The 21,939-nt window shown below is 41.7% G+C and overlaps 1 protein-coding gene across 7 annotated transcripts in view; it reads left to right on the forward strand.

Annotated features, from left to right (window-relative positions):
* PDZD2 (PDZ domain containing 2) overlaps window positions 1-21,939 on the forward strand; it is a 468,182-nt gene that overhangs the window by 414,241 nt on the left and 32,002 nt on the right. For all 7 annotated transcript variants that reach the window (XM_054488616.1, XM_054488615.1, XM_063664695.1 and 4 more), the window contains 9 exons: window positions 1,870-1,943; window positions 2,095-2,320; window positions 3,446-3,563; window positions 5,212-5,344; window positions 12,389-12,470; window positions 14,227-14,261; window positions 15,007-15,163; window positions 16,683-17,485; window positions 20,268-20,412. In XM_054488616.1, the coding sequence (XP_054344591.1) occupies window positions 1,870-1,943; window positions 2,095-2,320; window positions 3,446-3,563; window positions 5,212-5,344; window positions 12,389-12,470; window positions 14,227-14,261; window positions 15,007-15,163; window positions 16,683-17,485; window positions 20,268-20,412 (1,773 nt within the window). The remainder of the gene's footprint in view (window positions 1-1,869; window positions 1,944-2,094; window positions 2,321-3,445; window positions 3,564-5,211; window positions 5,345-12,388; window positions 12,471-14,226; window positions 14,262-15,006; window positions 15,164-16,682; window positions 17,486-20,267; window positions 20,413-21,939) is intronic.

A 21,939-nucleotide genomic window follows, 5' to 3' on the forward strand; every position in this document is an offset into this window, starting at 1 on the left:
ATTTCTCTCTCTTAGAGGAAGGGTTAACTCCCAGGTGGTGTTTGTGTTGAGTTTTAGAACAATACAAAATTCTAGCAGAGCATTTTTATAATGGATGTGCCATGTGTTCACTTAATTGAAATTCATCCTGCAAGGCTGGTAAAATGGAGCAAAACAGGGAAAAAAAAAATCAATAGTTAAGAAAGTTTAATAGCACTTGATTCTCCTAAATACTATTTTTTCATATGTGTTCATTTACAAGAAACGTAAGTCATTGGAATGGATTTCAACCTGTTGAGTGATACGTCTTTAAAAAACCTTGCATACATTTTAAGAGCGCGAGTTATCATTTTAATATTTGCTCCTTTTCCCCTATGGAAACAACCTAAAAACATCCACCTCCTCACCGAATTGAGTAAGTGGTTATGCCAGATTTTTAAACAGAGATTACTTCACTTATTTTATAGCTTCTGTAATTGCATTAAGGGGAAGCCACATAACAAATGCATGGGGGCACAACTACATTTTTGTAACTCATCTACAGGATTCCTTGGATTGTGCACACAGTGTGCTCCTGGGATTGGCTGTCTGTGAGAGGTGACAATGTGTGTTCTTATGCTGCTTTGCACTTTCTTATAGGTGTACAGTGTCCCTCTTCTCTACAGCAACGCTGTGCAAAGTTCATCTATTCTTCTCTCTGGGGCATCTTTGTAGTGTTTTTGATGAGCTGTTATTCCAAAAAAGCAGGCCATGTCACAAGAGTGCAAACCAGAAACAAGCTCTGATAAGTCAACAGGATGTCCAAGTTCTTTTATATTCCTAGCAGACATTATCAACAGCTTGAAAAATGACCTGACTGTGCCGCCTTAGAGTTAAAAATAATAGGAGAGCTGGGGCAGGGGGCCATGAGCGAGCATATTCCTGCACATGCCTGGCAAATTAACATGACCCCGCAGTCATCTCTGAGATAGAAGCTTATAGTAATTTGCCAGCTTACTGACAGAGAACCTGGAACTGCACCAGTAAGATTATTTTTGGGCCGGGAGCAGTAGCTCACACCTGTAATCCCCGCACTTGGGGAAGCCGAGGCGGGCAGATCACTCAAGGCCAGGAGTTCAAGACTAGCCTGGCCAACATGGTGAAACCCTGTGTCTACTAAAAATACAAAAAAAAAATTAGCCATATATGCTGGCGTGCACCTGTATTCCCAGCTATTCTGGAGGCTGAGGCATGAGAATAGTTTGAACCTGGGAGGCAGAGGTTGTAGTGAGCTGAGGTCACACCACCGCACTCTAGCCTGGGTGACTGAGCCAGAGCAATACTCTGTTTCAAAAAAAATTTTTTTTTTTTTTAGTAAAAAAAAGACTATTTCTGGGCTGCCATTGCTCAGTAATATTTTAGCAAGTTTTTTGTTATCATTAAAGCCATTTTCCATACACCATGCTGATTCTCTGGGCTCGGGGAACTTGTCTTTCTACAAATATAGGAGTGACTTCTCAAATGTTATATGTGTTCATGCCTCATTGTCAGTGGGTTTAAGTTTTTAAACAATGACTATGAGGAACGCCTTTGAACTAGATTTCTGCAGTTTGATTTCAAAACATAGGACATCTGTTGTCAAACTTGGCAATGGCTAAAAAAATAAGATTTTCATGCTTCCCATAGTTATTTTAATTGAAGATTGAAATACAGAAATACTGCAAAAGAATATGTGTTGTCATTAATTGTCCCATTTTGTGACATTCCTGGGAGCTAAGCTAAACAATAAAAGTTATTTTATATGGTAGTAAATCAGGGACCATATGGTATCCCATAATAAGTCTGACTGAGCAGTTAAATTCCAAGAAATTAAAGGTTAATGTTAATGTAATTCTCACATTTGATCACTAGGGGATGAAATCCTAGATGTAAATGGAATACCAATAAAGGGCTTGACGTTTCAAGAAGCCATTCATACCTTTAAGGTAACAACATTCTTACTGATCTCCTTTATCCTATTTTCCTTCCTTTATTTCCTTCTGGCTTGGGGTTGGTGAGATTTTTTTTTTTTTTTTAATCCTTTGATATAAGGACAGTCCAAATGTTTCAGCCCACCTTTCCTCACTGTTTTCTCAGCAAATCCGGAGTGGATTATTTGTCTTAACGGTACGCACAAAGTTGGTGAGCCCCAGCCTCACACCCTGCTCGACACCCACACACATGAGCAGATCCGCCTCCCCGAGCTTCAATACCAGTGGGGGAGCCTCGGCGGGAGGTTCTGATGAAGGCAGTTCCTCATCCCTGGGTCGGAAGACCCCTGGGCCCAAGGACAGGATCGTCATGGAAGTAACACTCAACAAAGGTGATAGCAGCTATTCCTTACCTTTGTCTCATTTCTTGAATAACATTTTGGAATCTGTTGTTAGCTTAATTCTTCCTCGTTGTTCTATGAATTATTCCTTTGGTACAATCTTCTATCAACAACAGGTGGTCTCTACATGGAACAGTGAGGTCAGGTAGAGAGATGTTAGTCACTTCAGTCAAAGTGAAGTGAAGTTACCAGTAGCATGGAGCTCTCTAAGCTCTCCCCATGAATCACTGTGTGTCAGAGGCTTGTGTTTTAAAAAAAAAAAAAAAAAATCACTGGCTAGGCACAGTGGCTCATGTCTGTAATCCTAGCACTTTGGGAAGCCGAGGCAGGTAGATCACCTGAGGTCAGGAGTTTGAGACCAGCCTCCCCAACATGGCGAAACCCTGTTTCTACTAAAAATAAAAAAAAATTAGCTGGGCGTGGTGGCGAGCGCCTGTAATCCCAGCTACTCAGGAGGCTGAGGCAACAGAATCGCTTGAACCCGGGAGGCAGAGGTTGCAGTGAGCCGAGATTGCGCTACTGCACTCTAGCCTGGGCAACAAGAGCGAAACTCCGTCTCAAAAAAAAAAAAAAATCACCGATGTGCTTAAGTCTAGGGCTAATATAAAATTTTAAAGAACAAAAGATTATAGTTAAGTGTACAGTTAACACTAGTAACTAGAATTCATGCATGATCACCAAATCTTACTGCTTTTCATCCCTGTTTCTTTTTCCTCCCCACCTACTCTAGAAACATGATGGAAGATTAAACAACCAAGAGATTAGTTGTTAAAAAGAAAAGCAAAAGAAAGCTTGAGTTTGTGTACGTAGAATAAAAACATTACTTATAGCCTGCCTATTTCTAAAAACAGATATGAGGAGGTTAGTTAGACTAAGCAGAGAGTGACCATTGGATAATTCAGTCCGTAACTAGCTCCCAGGTTAGCCATGGGCTCATTCTATTAACAGCAGTGGCAGTGTTGACAAGGAAAAGCTGGATTTACATTCTGAGTCTGGACCAGAAATAAATGGTTATTGGTCTGAATAGATATTAATTATGTTTCAAATCAGTTACACATTTTTTCTAGTGATTGTGTAATTTTTGTTTTTATTTTCTTTGAATGGTGCCTCTCACAGAGCCAAGAGTTGGATTAGGCATTGGTGCCTGCTGCTTGGCTCTGGAAAACAGTCCTCCTGGCATCTACATTCACAGCCTTGCTCCAGGATCAGTGGCCAAGATGGAGAGCAACCTGAGGTTTGTTGTTTGCCTGATAGTGTAAGGTTCTGGAGTGTTCATAAATATGAAATATACACGTGTGATATTTGCTCTATTACTTTCCTTTGAGGGATGTTGAAGCTTTGAATTCTTTCCAAGAATGTAGCCAAGACTACAATTAACAGCATCTCCAAAAATGTAAATGTTAATATAAATGAAATTTGGTTGAATTTGAGAACTCTAGATCTTGGCTTCCCTACTTGTTTTGTTCTGTTTGGTCTCAGAAGTCCAGTTTCAGAAACTTGACAAGATACAACTCTGTACAGATATCTATGATTAGCTCAATATTTTCTTTCATTTTATATTCACATATGTAAAATTCATATGAAATACTGAAACTGCTCAAATGGTTCAGAATCACTTGATGCCAAACAGTCCTGAAATTGTGCCCTTGAATAGGAGGCATTTCTTATTAAGTATTCTCTCAAACTTTTCCTATCATTTTCATTCCTTGTTGAATGGCCATGTCTAGGTGTCTACTTTCTGAAGTCACTGAGTGTCTGATTTCTTAATCCAGATAGTTGAGTTGTAACATGGGCGTTCTGTTTACACAAGAAATATCTAGGTGTTCTATTATATAGAAATTGCAGTGAGTCAGTGCCCACCTAAATGTCACAAGAATGTACGTGTATTGCACAAAGCACCCTGTGCTAACAGTATCATCTTTCTGCCCTGTAAACTTCCAAGTCCTTTAGTGGTTAAGGGATTGTCAAAATGGCATTCATTGAGGTTGCCATTTTGGGGCCCTGTTAATAGCTTATATTATGTTTTTAGTTAATCATTAGAGTAAATTTCCATATGAAAAAAAATTTAGCAAATCATCCAAAGTACATTAAAGAAAATATACTTTTAGAACCCAAGGAAAAAAATCCTTTAATGACATCCCAAGATGATGTTTTTTTCTTGAATGATTCCATATGTCTGGAGCCTGCCAAATGAACATTCTTCAAATCCCATATAAAGAGTCTTTGTTCTCTCCTACTGACTTCTCTCCCTGTAATTTCCAGTCAAAAAGGGCAACTTGTCCCCAATTTCTCATTTGTTCAAATTTGAAACGTTTTTACAAATTCTTGGGTAACCTTTGAGCCTCAGCTATTTCCTCCTTAAGTTATATTATAATAATCATTTCAAGATGGTAGGAAGAGAGAACTGCTGGTGGTCGAGGGGTTCTGTCATGTGATAGTTGACAGTCAGACAGACCCGAGTTAGTTCAACATTGTGTGACATCTAGGTGACCCCTCTGAGCCTGTGTTCATATCTGCATAATGGGAATAATTTTACTTACTCAAAGCTTTGTTATACAGCATGCTTTGTATAGTGCCTGGCATATAGTATATGCTCAAAAAATGGTAGGTTTCATCACTGTCCTTATTGTCAATTTTATTTGACTTTGCTATTTCTGAAAATGCCAGTAAATATGCATAATGACCTTTGCCCACTTAAAATCGAATGTTTTTTTATGAATGTGTTGCATTTTTACATGTGTGCCAACGGGAAAAGATATCATGTGCTTCTTTAAAGTATTCAGAAAAGATTTCATATTATAAACCTCTCCTAGCAAGAAGGCTATTTTAGCTTTAAGAAGCTGGCTGCTAACACAGAGTGTGGATTCTGTTGCCCTCCCTAGCCGTGGGGATCAAATCCTGGAAGTGAACTCCGTCAACGTCCGCCATGCTGCTTTAAGCAAAGTCCACGCCATCTTGAGCAAATGCCCTCCAGGACCCGTTCGCCTTGTCATCGGCCGGCACCCTAATCCAAAGGTGAGGTGGTCCACCCTCTTCTGAACGTGGGAAGATGATACATCTTCCTAGGATACCGTATACTCTTGGGTGAGATGGTTTTTCCCAGCTGCGGATAGGCAGGCAACCTACGGGTGGTTCATGTGGGAAATGAATCTCTAACCTGGACTTTGTCTTCACAGTCTTAGAAAATCTTACTAGAACATTTTGACAACGTTATCTGATAAATTTGAAACTTGTCTGGTGGGAGGTAAGAATGCTGTGTTCTGAGTACTGGCTTTTTGAGCTCTGGTGAGATACTTAACCTCTTTGGGTTTTTGCAACAAGAGAATCTGCAAGCCTTGGACTGGAGGATCTCTATGACCCTGTCAGTTTCAGGAGAAGAAGGCTTTTCTTACCACATCTTTTGTTTGGCCATATGTTGGGAATTCTCTCATCTTTAAGTTTAATGTTGAATAATTAATTTATTTTTAAAATAATTTCAGTGAATTTTAAACTTTCTTCAATTAAGAAATGAGGGCCAGGCTTGGTGGCTCACACTGGTAATCCTAGCACTTTGGGAGGCCGAAGCAGGAGGATCACTTGAGCTCAGTAGTTCGAAACCAGCCTGGGCAACATAGTGAGACTTCGTCTTTATTTTTTTTAAATAAAAAATAAAAAGAAATGAGAAAGTGTCAAGATAAGTATAAAAATAAACTGTTCATAATAGTTGGAAAGAAAACTACTTAGAATTTAACTTCGACTTGGGTAATATATTTAATTCATTTAAACTGTTTCTGTATTTCCATAGACTTTCTAGAGTACAAAGTTTTTCAGTTTACTTTAAAAAATTCTTTTTAAATAGAGATGGGGTCTTGCTGTGTTGCCCAGGGTGTTCTCAAACTCCTGGGCTCAAGCGATCAATCCACTTCGGGCTGGGATTAAAGGTGTGAGCCACCATGCCCCACGTTAGATACTTTTAAAGGACAAATAAATGTCTTCAGATTTGTGGAGGAATGTTTCCTTCTTAATGTTCATTTAACTGTTGAGTCAGAAAAATACCTGTTTATCTTATCAAATGATTATCTTGAAATTTAAATAAATGAAAATAAGATGAAATCTGGCTTTGCAGACCAAATGCTTATTTGCAAATGTTACTTTGTAGATTTTGCTTCCATCAAAGTTGGGGAAAAAATAAAGCCCAGCATTTCAAGTAAAGTATAATGGAAAAGTTATTTGTTAAGTTTATTCAAAATTATGAAGGATACTATTTTTCTGATAGATCAAGTCCTCAGACTAAATTTTTCTTTTTTTTGAGACAGGGTCTCACTCTGTCACCCAGGCTGGAGTGCAATGGCACAATCATGGCTCACTGCAACCTCGATTTCCCGGGTTCCAGCGATCCTCCCATCTCAGCCTCCAGAGTAGCTGGGACCGTGGGTGCGTGCCAATACACCTGGCTAATTTTTATATTTTTGGTAGAGATGGGGTTTCACTATGTTGCCCAGGCTGGCCTCGAACTCCTGAGCTCAAGGCATCCACACACCTTGGCCTCCCAAAGTGCTGGGATTATAGGCGCAAGCCACCGCGCCCGGCCAAGACTAAATTTTTAAATTCATGCCAGGATCCTTTTCATTAACTACTCACACAATTGTTCTATAATCTACCTAAGCAGCATAAATAAGTATTGAAATTCTCCTGACCATGACATTTAACGTACATTCACATTTTCCAGTACTGGTTTTGCTTGTTCCACTAACGACACATTCTGAAAGTGGGAGTTTTTTCTTTGGTTTATCTAATACAGATGGCTCCATGGGAGACCAGAGGAACGACATGGGGCCTTGAGCCAACAGGACATGGTATATCACTGCAGCTCCTTACATTTTATCATTGTAAAGATACCCATATAGTCTCCTGTTGAGAATGAAATATTATTATTATTATTATTATTATTATTTGAGACGGAGTCTCGCTCTATAGCCCAGGCTGGAGTACAGTGGCGTGATCTCAGCTCACTGCAACCTCTGCCTCCCAGGTTCAAGTGATTCTTCCGCCTCAGCCTTCTGAGTAGGTGGAATTACAGGTGTGCGCCACCATGCCCAGCTAATTTTTGCATTTTTAGTAGAGACGGGATTTCACCATGTTGGCCAGGCTGATCTCCTGACCTCAATTGATCCTCCCGCTGGATGATGGGATTACAAATGTGAGTCACCACGTCCAGCCTGAGAATGAATTATTAAATGACTGTTTCTTACTTACAAGTTTTAATTGGAAGGAAAGAGAGAAGATCCTTTAAGTCTAATGTTAGCTGCTTAGCCTGGGTACCACCAGCCCATGTGAACCTGGTGTTGAACAGGAGGCAGAGGCACCAAGGAGGCCCTGGGGTTGAATTGGGATGGGTGTGGAGGTTGTGAAGCAGGCAGGCAGGCTGCCAGGCATCAACAGAGGGACTATCCTTCCCTGTCTCCCTCCAGCCAGGGCGATTCAGATCATCTATTCTCATCCTATATCAAATTCATTACCTAAACATTTATTGAGCTTCCACTGGGTGCCAGGCAGTGTCAACATACCAGGGATACACAATTAATTAGAATGTATCTCAAGAAACTTGCAGCCTACTCTGAACCTGAAGTTCACGGGACCTTTACCAGGACATTACAAACTACACAAATTTGGGAATATATTTGCAATTGTGGATGGAATCAATAGCTTCTATCAAATTCTCAGTCATTCATGACCCCAAGAATGTTAAGGATTTTGTTAGAGTGTGAGGATGTTACTGTTGTTAGACTGATGAAAGACAAGACCCAATTTAAAGAGTGGCTCCTCCTCTGTCTAAGCCAACCTTGACCTGAGCAGAGTACTTCTGTAATTAAGGCCTAAGAGCCCACTAATTTTTTTCTCAGCATCAGCGTCACACTCTTGACCCATACGGAAGTTGCAGATAATCATAGTCCCTACATTGTTGGACTTGGCTGTTATTTGGTTATATCTCTTCTATACTTGTACAGTTGCCTTTAACTTTTTGAAGCTAACCATAGGACACTTCAGCAAGTTCAACTCAACCCAATTTTTTGTTTGTTTGTTTTTGGATGCACACAGGAAAAGAAGGAACCAACTCAATTCACTTTTTTTTTTTTTTCTTTTTTGAGACAGAGTCTCTCTCAGTTGCCCAGGCTGGAGTGCAGTGGTGCAGTCTCAGCTCACAGCAACCTCTGCCTCCCGGGTTCAAGTGATTGTCCTGCCTCAGCCTCCTGAGTAGCTGGGATTATAGGCGGGCGCTGCCACGCTCGACTAATCTTTTGTGTTTTTAGTAGAGATGGGGTTTCACCATGTTGGCTAGGCTGGTCTCGAACTCCTAACCTCAAGTGATCCACCCGCCTTGGCCTCCCAAAGTGCTGGGATTACAGGCATGAGCCACCACACCCGGCCTCAATCCACTTTTAACACTATTTTTTATTCTTTTGAGCACTTGTTGTAAAAGTCTTTTTAAATTAGCTTATCTCTAATGTTGTGATTAAGTTGTATTTAACAAAATTTAGCTTTTCCTTTCAGCAACTCAAAATGTTCACTAAGGGAGGGTGAGGTGGCTCACATCTGTAGTCCTAGCACTTTGGGAGGCCAAGGTGGGCGGATCATTTGAGGTCAGGAGTTTGAGACCAGCCTGGCCAACATAGCAAAACCACGTCTCTACTAAAAATACAAAAATTAGCTGGGTGTGCTGGCGGCTGCCTGTAATCCCAGGTACTCAGGAGGCTGTGGCATGAGAATCACTTGAACCCAGGAGGCGGAGGTTGCAGTGAGCCAGGATCATGCCACTGCACACCAGCCTGGGCAACAGAGCGAGACTTTGTCTCAAGTCAATCAATCAGTCACTCAATCCAATCAAACCAACCAAGTCCTGCTTCCACCTTTTTCTGTTTTTTCCTCCTTGTCACCTCCCATTTTTCTCCTTTCTATTCTGTGGTTCTGACATCTTCCCTTAAAATCTGTTCTCTTTTGTTTCACTGCTGGCTCTCTTTGCCTAAAGGTTGCATCTAAAGCAGTTCTCAGCTCCTTCCTCCAGAATCTCCAGTTGGAGTCTACCACCCACATCACCTCCTTTCACCTCGGGAAGCAGTCCAATAACCTGTGGCTGCCCTAATACATCCGTCAGCAATGTTACAGAAAACTGACTTTTCAGTGGTTTGCAGTCATTGGCTTCAACGCATGTCTGACTTCAAAATAACAGCATAACATGGGTCACGATTTGTTCAGAGGTCCAGTTCATCTCAGCTCCAAAACTGCTGCCTATTTTGCCAATGCAATCAAACATCCAAATGGCATTTCAGCGCAAAGCATCTTATCTGGTGGCCGCCATGCCATTGACCATGCAGGTTCATCCATGTTTCTAGCCACAATAAAATGGTCTTCTGTGATAGTGTTGGAGATATGTCCAGCAAAACCAAATGCCAGTGTTTGTTTGACTGGATTTCACGTTTCTTCCTAGGTAAACGTGGTGTTCTTAGTTGTAACCTCATGCTGTATTTTTCTTTTGGTTAAGATTCCATTTTATGTTTAATGTATTTTTATACCACTTAGCCCAGCATTTCATGCCAATAGTACATTTTGATACTGAATGTATGTGCTTGTTTAGTTTTCTTGTTATTCCAAGAGAAATACCACAAGGATTTCTTTTCTTCTGTTTCTCATAATGTCTGGAGCGGTTGCTGCCCAGTTGGGTTATTTAAGCCTTCCAGGTCTAGTCAGGCTGAGATTTGGACTTGCTGGGATAGCAGCTTCTAACTTATGTTAAGTGGAAGAAAGTAATAGAAGTCCATTTTTCTCCTAGTCAAAAAAAAACAATTGCAAATATTGAAAGTCTAGTATTAAGAAAAACAGCAACCACTCTTTAAGCTGATATTTTCCCTGACTCATTTATATAAAATTATTCTTTACTATGTGGAGGGGGGTGTGTGTGTAAGTATATATGCCTGAGTGCATGTATGTGTACATATTTTATTTCCTGTGAAGCCTACCATAAAGCATTACATAAAGGCCACAATGTCATTATAATTTACCTGTTATGCTAAAATATAATGCTGAATTCTGTGTAGAAATATTTATTAAGACAGATTGCTATGCTTATCCAAACATTGCTTATGCCAAATATTATTTTAGTACATAAAATTACCATTCTAAGTTTTAAATACTCCTACCTTTAAAAAAGAAACTCCACATTTTCTTACTATTTTAATCAATATATTTCATTATATATCAGGCTTTTAAAAAAAATCCTCCCATGAATAATGACAGTTATGGATAACAGCTGAGAAAAAATCCATGAATCTGCCATGATAGTAATAAATATAGAAGGAATAGAAAACTTATAGAAGCGCTGTTTTGAAAGCTTCATAGTCATACTTGATTTAAGCAATAATAGTCGATGATGCTAAAACCATGGGGTACAAATATATTGGAGAGCGGGATATTTACATAGTCTCAAACTGTTTCTTCACAGATTACTCATTAATGACTGAAAAAAATTCCAGTGGAGAAGTCTGGCAAATTCCATCCCTAATCAAGAGATCAAAGTTATCACCGATTTTAAGACACATTGACCCTTAGTGCCTCTGAATGCACTGAGAAGGAAATCATTCTTGTACTTTTTCTGCCAAAAAAAAATGCATAATCTGAATCTAAGCATGAGGAAGCTATCAGACAGATCCTAATTGAAGGTTTGGATTGGCCTGGTTTCTTCCAAGATATCAGTGCCATGAAAGACCAAGGAAGGTTCGGGAGCTGTTTCAGATTAAAGGAGACTAAAGACATACAACAACTAGATCGTGGATTGCCAAAACCAATTTTCATAATAAAACATCACTATGGAAAGAAGTTGATCCATGACAGCTTGCTACAGGTCCACAGCAAGATGTACTTGCACCAAAATGTAAACATTGTGTCCCCATGCACACTATTACATAGTTCAGCTAACATTTTTTCCTTAGCATGTTGATGTTGATGAAGCTTTGTGCTAATCTGCATTCTGGAGTTAAGTTCTTATCTCATCACAGGCTGGCATTAAACTTTCTGTGAGCTAGTCCCAGACTACAGACACACTTCGAGTAGTACTTGCAAAGGACACTGTTAGAAAAGTACTGTCAGTTTTCAGTATTTAGTCAAACTGGAATATGAAATGTATGTTACACAGTCATGAATGTTGCATTTCCTGAATTTGATAATAGTATCATGGTTATTTAAAAGAATGAATGTCTTTGTTTCTAAGAGACCCATGCTGAAATATTTACAGGTAAGGGGTCATGATGTCTGCAACTTACTTGCAAATGGTTTAGCAAAAAGCTGTAATTCTGTGTGCGTGTGTGTATGTGTGTGTGTGTGTGTCTGTGTAGGGAGGACATGCATATAAATGTGGCAAAATGTTAAAAATTAGTGATTCTAGGTGAAAAGTATACTACTCTTGCACTACTCTTACATGTTTTATGTAGGTTTAAGATTGTTTGAAAAGAATTAGGCCGGGCGCAGTGGCTCACACCTGTAATCCCAGCACTTTGGGGGGCCGAGGTGGGTGGACCACGAGGTCAGGAGTTCAAGACCACCCTGACCAATATAGTGAAACCCTGTCTGTACTAAAAATACAAAAATTAGCCAGGCGTGGTGGTGCGTGCCTATAGTCCCAGCTACTTGGGAGGCTGAGGCAGGAGAATCACTTGAACCTGGGAGGCGGAGGTTGCAGCGAGCCCAGATCAACAAGCCACTGCACTCCAGCTTGGGTAACAGAGAGACTCTGTCTCAAAAAAAAAAAGGAAGTGAGTTTTCCAGAGGCAGATATCAGCTGTATTGTTGGTAATCATAGCACTGAATGCTTTGCTTAATTAACTTGGGCACCAGTTGAAAAGTCTTGTTGTGTGTGTGTTGCTGGACTTCTTACATGCTCTGAGTTACAGCTTCAGAGGATGGTCATAATCCTTGGCCCTGTGGTTTGCCTCTTTATCTGCACTTGACTCTGACTCTGGTCCTAGGTACTTTTATTGGGAGAAATAAATAAATAAAACCATCTAATCTTTGCTTTCTGCTGAAAATCAGGTTTCCGAGCAGGAAATGGATGAAGTGATAGCACGCAGCACTTATCAGGAGAGCAAAGAGGCCAATTCCTCTCCTGGCTTAGGTACTGTAATCTCACATTTTCATTCAACATTCAGAAGAGTTTCTCATTAAGTTCACCCACGGGCACTCCCCAGTGCAGTATTATTGGATTCTTTATAATTATCAGGTTTGGCAAAAGTAGCTGTCAAAGACAGTCTATGCTTTCTCTTTGCTGCTAGTTTTGATTTTTGCAGTTATTTAATGTGCTTCATTAAAGATCTAATCATGCATGCTTCTTATACTACTTCCAAATAATTTGCAAAGGTAAGTTAGAAGCATTTCATGTATTTTTGCTTGATTCATTCGAAATGCTAAAGATGAAAGGGAAACGATAACCAGAATTTCAGTAGTTTGGTAGATGCAGAGTATTATCTACCAAAAAGCCTGAGATTTCTTTACATGAATTAAAAAGTTTCCATTCAAAAGGGTAATAGAGGTAGCAAAAATCATGATTTTGCTCAAGTGGAAAAGTTCAGGCAGAGAAGGCTTGAGATAGTAGGAATTTCATATGAATTTAAAATATGAAACATTATATCAAGTCTTAAAAATAAAGTTTCCTTTAGCCTGGAAGCCTAAAGGGACTCTTCACACATTTCTGAGCTTGAGATTATACTGAGTTCAGATTGCTACCTGGGAGGAAAAGGAACTGAGACATAAGTTATTAGTTGTCAGGAAAAGGAAAGCATAGGGTTTTTTGGCAATCATGAAATATGCTGATTATTTACATTCGTAATTAATATATTTGAAGTGGACACAGCCATCATAGGCTTTTTATTCAACCAGTTCATCATCCCGACCTGCCTGAAAGCTGTGCTCTCATAATCCCAGCATTTCCACTTGATCATCTATAAAGAGTTTCTTAAGCTGTAATCCTCATGCCCAAAGTCCCTTTTGCTTCATGGCATATAGTTTAAATCCTGAGCCTTTTCACCCTGCATTTAGAAACTAAAATAGATATTCAGTCATCTTCTCAGTTCTTTCATGAGTTTCTTGGGTGATGTTCATTTGTTCATTCATCCTTCAGTCCATTCAGCAATTATCACCGAATAGTTAGTAGATATGAAGTACAATGTCCAGCTCCAGCCGGGCGCCATGGCTCACGCCTATAATGCTGGCACTTTGGGAGGCCAAGGTGGGTGGATCACCTGAAGTCTGGAGTTCGAGACCAGCCTGACCAACCTGGAGAAACCCCATCTCTGCTAAAAATACAAAAGTAGCCGGGTGTGGTGGCGCATGCCTGTAATCCCAGCTACTCGGGAGGCTGAGACAGGAGAATTGCTTGAACCTGGGAGGCGGAGGTTGCAGTGAGCCGAGATCATGCCATTGCACTCCAGCCTGGGCAACAAGAGTACAACTCCGTCTCAAAATAAATAGATATCCAGCTCCGTGGGGTCAGATCAGTCAACATTTCTGCTCTGTAGATTGCAGAAGGGAGACAAGACACATCCACTCATACATTATATAATGTATATGAAAGTTGATGTGTGGGTAGGATAAAACACTTTGGAAATTCAGAAGAAATTACTTCTAACTGGGATCATCATGCAGGTAGTAGCATCTGAGTTAGGGCTTGAAGCATCATGGCAGATGGGATGGGGATGAGGATCAGGTACCCAGGTAGACTGCATGCACGTCTAGCCCTGTGCATGCAGCCCATCATCGAGCAAAGGGAGTTTTGTTTACTATATTTGCCACCTCCTTTTGTAGTTAAGGATGTGAGCCTATTTGTGACTTGAGCTTTATTGTTTTGACAATATGGTGAATTTTCCCTCCAATAGGTACCCCCTTGAAGAGTCCCTCTCTTGCAAAAAAGGTGAGTCAAGTTGAACTGCTACCTGCCTCCCTCAGCTGGAGACCACAAACCAATTCCTGGAGCCCACAAGTCAAGCCGGAGGGCCCAGTCCCTGTTTCTGCCCATGAGTCATTTTTGCCACTTTATACAGGAAATCGCAACAATGCTTATTTGAGAATAGATGCAAAAATGTGTGTTTCTTTTTGCTAAACACTTATCCAGGAAAAGAATACAGCAACAAAATAAAAGAACTGAACTACAGTTTGCAAAATAACTTTTTAAACTGCTCTATAATAAAGCAGCGTGAGTCAGGACTCGGGGCTTTAAGGAGGCCACGGAATCTTCCTTAGCTAGGCTCTTGCTGAGTCTCAGTGCGTCGGGGTGCAGGATTCAAACTCCCCTGGTTTTTGTTCACCATTTGGCTAGACTGGTTGGCTTGAATCACATTTGGCTTTCCCATCGCATCCCCCCAGTGTTTTTCCTGGGATGGCTGATGTGTTGCTGCTGTGGCTTTTCCGATCATTGCCAAAAGTTTAGCCAAAAACAAAAAGTCTCTAAAAACATTGTCTGGCAGCAGTCACCTTTTTATTCATTAGTTGTCAATTTAGCCATTCTGAGGTAAATGGAGGTTGGTGTTTACTATCACAGCTATTTCAAGTGACCGTAGATTAGAACAAAGTGTTCTTGGAAAGATAGGACGTAATAACCCTTGAAAATCTGCTTCTGCTGTGTTTTCTTAGTTATCGGATGTTTCCTTCTTCAACAGGACTCCCTTATTTCTGAATCTGAACTTTCCCAGTACTTTGCCCACGATGTCCCTGGCCCCTTGTCAGACTTCATGGTGGCCGGTTCTGAGGACGAGGATCACCCAGGAAGTGGCTGCAGCACATCGGAGGAGGGCAGCCTGCCTCCCAGCACCTCCAGTAAGCAGGGGTGCCCCAGAGGGCCTAGGCTTTGCATTCCAGTCAGCAGTGACTGGTTTCCACCCCTATGCTGGCGGTTACAATGGTTTAGCTACCCTGGTGCTGTAATATGAGAAAAGAGCTGGAGACCAGGCCGGGCGCAGTGGCTCACGCCTGTAATCCTAGCACTTGGGGAGGCCGAGGCGGGGGGATCACTTGAGGTCAGGAATTCAAGACCAGCCTGGCTAACATGGCGAAACCCCATCTCTACTAAAAATACAAAAATTAGCCAAGCGTGGTGGCACGCACCTGTAATCCCAGCTACTTGGGAGGCAGAGTGGGGAGAATCGCTTAAACCTGGGAGACAGAGGTTGCAGTGAGCCGAGATCGCACCATTAGACAATGCCATACCCTGAGAGTTTACTCTTGGAAAATGCAGCCACTGTTAGTGACTGGCCGCTCAGTTACTCAGTAAATGGGTTGGATGCACATTCTATAGCCGGGGGTGGATGGTGGCTAAACCAGACCTCCTTTCAATGCTATTTACATAGAATTCAATGTAGTCTTGAATTCTGTGGCATCAAATCAGGATGGGCAACCTGATGCCCTTACATTTTAGGGAATCCAGCCAAATTCCGGGTCCCTTCCCTCACCAGGCCCTAGCTTCATTCTTTGTAGAAGGCTGTAAATTAAAGATTAAGAACTCCTAAGAAACATATTATCAAAAGGTTTTTTTTTAAATCTCATTGATACATCAATTCGAGATAATATGAGATGATAATCTGATACGATCCATACCGATTTCTCAGACTTCTTTCTGCTGGTGAGGTTTCCTCTTAATTTCTAACATCTGAAGAAGAAAATCCCCTTGTTTTACGAGAAGCAGGCGACGACCACTCTGACTCATTTGGAGCTATTGATGAGCTTGCTCTGTTCTTACAGAAACATTTTAAGGTGCAAATGTGTAATTTTTCACTACATTTTAACAGGATATAAAAGTCATTGCAGATTCAGGTTGGCATTGTTCTAGAGTATCTTTGAGACATAGGACAGTTCAGGCTGCAAGCGCTCATGTGCCTGTCAATCAAGCCGCCCTTTCTGCAGATGAAAGAAGGACCTCAAGGGGTCAAGAAGGCAGCCCAGGTGTGTGGGACATGTCATCAGTCCCCGGGCATCCTTCTATGGAGGAATTCTCAGCAGCATTTAGGTTAAACCCTAACAATGTGTTAGATAATCATGGAGGTGGAAGAATTAAGTTTCTGTCTTCCAACAGCACACGTTTGAATTAATCCAGAGGTTGGGGTTTAAGAAAGGGGGGTGGGGGTAGGACAGTAGGGAAAAGAGAAAGACAGCCTGCCTATCTACTCCATATAGCCTCCAGGAAGCCATGTTGCCTAGGCCTTGTGTCCAGTGGCTGAGGCTGTGTGTCTGGTGTTAGTGAATGTGGAAATGCTTATGTGTAATGATGGGGTCAGATGATAAGACAGGGCCAAGCGGGAAGCTCAGTTTCACTTGACTTTTCTGTCCCCACCTCTGGCAGCTCACAAGGAGCCTGGAAAACCCAGAGCCAACAGCCTCGTGACTCTTGGGAGCCATCGGGCCTCTGGGCTCTTCCACAAGCAGGTGACGGTTGCCAGACAAGCCAGTCTCCCCGGAAGCCCACAGGCCCTCCGAAACCCTCTCGTCCGCCAGAGGAAGGTAGGCTGCTACGATGCCAGTGATGAGGAAGAGTTTGATGGAGAAGGGGACTGCATTTCACTGCCAGGGGCCCTCCGGGGTCCCATCAGGCCTCTGTCAGAGGATGACCCGAGGCGTGTCTTAATTTCGTCTTCCAAGGGCATGGACGTCCACAGCCAAGAGGAACGACCCCGGAAAACACTGGTGAGCAAGGCCATCTCGGCACCTCTTCTTGGTAGGTCAGTGGACTTAGAGGAGAGAATCCCAGAGTGCATGGTGGATGCTGCTTCCCAAGCAGCCAACCTCACGGACTCTGCAGAGGCCCCCAAGGGGAGCCCTGGAAGCTGGTGGAAGAAGGAACTGTCAGGATCAAGTAGCGCACCCAAATTGGAATACACAGTCCATACAGACACCCAGAGTCCGACAAACACTGGGAGCCCCAGTTCCCCCCAGCAGAAAAATGAAGGCCTGGGCTCCAGGCACAGACCAGTGGCCAGGGTCAGCCCCCACTGCAAGAGATCCGAGGCTGAGGCCAAGCCCAGTGGCTCACAGACAGTGAACCTGACTGGCAGAACCAATGATCCATGCGATCTGGACTCGAGAGTCCAAGCCACTTCTGTCAAAGTGACTGTCGCTGGCTTTCAGCCAGGTGGAGCTGTGGAGAAGGTAACTGACTTTCTCTTAGTTACTTGGAATGGAAGTGCATGAATATGTGTGAGTGAAGATGGAGTCTTCTGTTGTAAAGCATGGATAAGCTGCCAGTGGGAAAGGATGATGGCTGGAGAATTATCTTTCAACAGAGTCAGTCACTTAAATACCTGGACTGCTTGGGAGCCTTTTTTTTTTTTTTGGAGATGGAGTTTCGCTCTGTCACCCAGGCTGGAGTGCAGTGGTGCAATCTCAGCTCACTGCAGCCTCCGCCTCCCAGGTTCAAGTGATTGTCCTGTCTCAGCCTCCTGAGGAGCTGGGACTACAGGCGCACACCACCATGCCTGGCTAATTTTTGTATTTTTTAGTAGAGACAGGGTTTCACCATATTGGTCAGGCTGGTCTCGAACTCCTGGCCTCAGGTGATCCACCTGCCTCGGCCTCCTAAAGTGCTGGGATTACAAGCGTGAGCCACCGCACCCAGCCTAGGGAGCTTATTAATGTATCAGCAGTTGTTAGTCATGAGATAATTTGGCCAGAAGATACTATAGAATCTCTGTCTTACCTGTGCACAGCGCCTGTGGCTGATGATGGAAAGGCAGTGTGGCGCAGGGAAAGTAAAACTATGGGCCTGGCATGAGCTCCACCGCTGACTAGTTGGCACTGGTCGAGTTACAACTTGGGCAAGTTATTAAACATTTCTGAGCTTAGTTCTCTGGGCTGGCGCTCTCTGCCTTGGTCATCTCACAGAGCTGGAGGGACCATCAAATATATGTTAACAGTGATTCTCTCCAGCTGATAAGGTTATGAGTGATCCTTACATTTTTCCAAATTTCTACATTGGTTATATATAATTATAGCCACTCATAACCATGCTGTGGTATCATATGGAATAACAGGAATGCATTCACTTAGAAATTGATAATGCACCACATTAAATGCAAGTTAATATTGGTTATGTTACTACTTGGTTAGGAGTATGTTAGAATTATCAAATTGTTCATTTTTAAAAATGTCCAATATACCTCTACTTTATCAAGGAGACAGTACGAGAAATCAATGTTGTTTATAATCTCCTTAACATAAATAACTTCTCTCTCTCTCTCGCTGAACAAAGAATCTGAGATGACTTATAAAGCCATATTATTACAGATGTGTGTTCAAGTGGTTTATATAAACATATATGTCAATAGACCTGGAAAATGCTAAGTCATAAAAACTATACCAGGCAAAAGTCGTTTTTTTAACCTTATTTTTGTTTTAATAGAAATGCACATCTTTTTTCCTTCTCCTCAAATGTCATATTTTACCTCCAACCACTACCTGTGTTTTAAAATACAATGTTTGGCCATCGGGTAAATTTCTTCTTTTAAAAAGCATCGGCCGGGCACAGTGGCTCACGCCTGTAATCCCAGCACTTTGGGATGCTGAGACGGGTGGATCACCTGAGGTCAGGAATTTGAGATCAGCCTGGCCAACACGGCAAAACCCCGTCTCTACTAAAAATACAAAAATCACTCAGGTGTGGTGGTGTGCACCTGTAATCCCAGCTACTCAGGAGTCTGAGGCAGGACAATCGCTTGAACTCGGGAGGTGGAGGTTGCAGTGAGTTGAGATCGTGCCACTGTACTCCAGCCTGGGCAACAGAGCAAGACTCGGTCTCAAAAAAAATTATCACAAGTTTTGGATAACTGTATAAAGGCAAATTAGGATTTTTATTCATAATAATTTATATCTATTAAAATAAGAGTTTTTGTTATTCTAAATTAATACTCTCAGAATGACTTTTGCGCAGCATTTGAAACTTGTACAAGACTAATTTTTCTCATAAAAATTTTAGTTACAAAATTTGATTTTATTTATATCTGAGAAAGAAAATAGAATGGATTGCTATAAAGTATATATCCTCAAATATTGGAAGAAAAAACCTTCCTCTTTTGGTAAATGAGTTATATTCTGTTTTTTATTTACTACTTGATTTAAATTGAAGTGAAATTCATATAACATGAAATTAACCATTTTGAAATGTACAATTCAATGGCACTTAGTCCATTCACAATGCAATATGACCCACCACCTGTCTAGTTCTGAAACTCCTCTACTGTTTTTATGTTACATTTGTGTTACTGATAAATAGAAAATTAACTGAGTTAAACCCTATCTACCTTTCCCTCAGCTGGTAACTGACATTTTATGAAAAGATTTCTTAACAAAGCTGCTGAAAGACACATTACCCCTTTCACCTCTGTGCTCTGCTGCCACCTTTGGGCCACTTTGTGACTCACAATGGATACATTTCACATGAATCTGATTTAACTGTTAGTTTTAGAATTTCACTGCATTGAATGTTAGGTAGAAGAGAAAGTAATGGACACTTAGCCAAAGTGAAGTCTTGAAATATGAAATGTCAATTTCGTTTATTCAGATTCGTTCATTCCCTCACTAAGGAGTTAGTGTTATAGTCTTGGATATCTCTATGCAATATAATAACAATACCTTACATCTGTCTAGCCTTATATGTGCTGTTTTTATAACTGTTCTCATTTAATTGTCTTCTTTTAAGCTCTATGAGTAAGACTGGGAATGTTTTATCCCCATTTTAGAGTTGAAAAAATGGAGGTTTGGGGAAGAATGATAAGACCATTTAATTCCTAGCAGATCTTAAACCCACAATTTGGCTCCTAGTCCAGGGCTCCTTTGCCTTTTCCTAAACTAGCTCTGCTCTCTATATATGATCTCATCTTACGGTGCAGAAAGCCTGAAAGCTATTTCAAGTGGCTTGTGGTTGTCATTGTGCCAGGAATCTCTGAGAAAGCTGACCACTGGAGATGCTTGTGTCTCTACCAACTGTGAACTAGCCAGTGCTCTGTCCCATCCGGATGCCAGCCACCTCCCAGAGAACCTGCCCAAAGCTGCACCAGAGCTGGGGCAACAACCCATGACTGGTAAGATTATTTTCCCATTTATTAATCTTAAAGTAGGTGGGGAGATACCCTAATAAAAGCATTATACAGGCCGGGCGCAGTGGCTTATGCCAGCCACCTCACAGAGAACCTGCCCAAAGCTGCACCAGAGCTGGGGCAACAACCCATGACTGGTAAGATTGTTTTCCCATTTGTTAATCTTAAAGTAGGTGGGGAGATACCCTAATAAAAGCATTATACAGGCTGGGCGCAGTGGCTTACACCTATAATCCCAGCACTCTGGGAGGCCGAGGTGGGCGGACCACTTGAGGTCAGGAGTTTGAGACCAGCCTGCCCAACATGGTGAAACCCCATCTCTACTAAAAATACAAAAATTAGCTGGGCATGGTGGCACGCACCTGTAATCCCAGCTACTTGGGAGGCTGAGGCAGGAGAATCGCTTGAACTCAGTAGGCGGAGGTTGCAGTGAGCCAAGGTGGCGCCATTGCACTCCAGCCTGGGCAACAAGAGCAAGACTCCTTCAAAAAAAAAAAGAAAGAAAGAAAGGAAATTGATATTTTTAAGGAGAAAAATCTTTTACACAAATTAACATTTAAATACTGCCTGCATTTAGCACCTTTACTGTATCATTGTGCCGAAACTCATCGTTTTCATGCCATGTTGAATACATCCATTTTCAGTCAGTTGACCCTTTTTACCCTTTTGTGACACCAACAAGACATAAGATGAATCAAAAGGACTTCCCACCCGTCAAAATCTCAGCACTCTATGTGAAATCAAATGCACTGAGAAATGGCAACAAAAACCTCCACAAAGGACAAGTGAAATGATACTGAAAAACCACACATAAGTGTTGATGAGAGATTAAGTAACATCGTGGAGGCAGAAATCATCTCAGTATTTATTTAGGTGCCAGGTGCGGTGGCTCACGCCTGTAATCCCAGCACTTTGGGAAGCTGAGGCAAGTAGATCACGAGGTCAGGAGTTCAAGACCAGCCTGGCCAACATAGTGAAACCCCGTCTCTACTAAAAAGACAAAAAAATTAGCTGGGCATGGTGGAGCACGCTTATAATACCAGCTACTCAGGAGGCTGAGGCAGTAGAATTGCTTGAACCCAGGAGGTGGAGGTTGCAGTGAGCCGAGATCATGCCATTACACTCCAGCCTGGGCTATACAGCGAAACTGTGTCTCAACATTAAAAAAAAAAAAAAAGCAATTAGTTAGATGTGGTGGCATGTGGCTGTACTTGGGAGGCTAAGACAGGAGGGTTACTTGAACCTAGGAGTTTGAGACTGCAGTGAGCTATGATCACGCCACTACACTCCAGCCTGGGTGACAGAACTAGACCCAATCTCTGGGGAAAAAAGAAAAAAAGTGTGTGTGTGTGGGGGGGGGGTGTGTGTGTGTGCGTGTAAAATTTGGCTACCCATCATCTAGTAGTTGAACAAAATAATATTGTAAAACATGATTTTTAAAAATCAACTGAATTAAGTGACTTTGCTTCCTTGTTAGTGGAGAACTTTATTGAAAATTTGGATTCTGGTGGG

This window comes from Pongo pygmaeus, chromosome 4 (genome assembly GCF_028885625.2).
Source record: "Pongo pygmaeus isolate AG05252 chromosome 4, NHGRI_mPonPyg2-v2.0_pri, whole genome shotgun sequence".
NCBI lineage: Eukaryota > Metazoa > Chordata > Mammalia > Primates > Hominidae > Pongo > Pongo pygmaeus.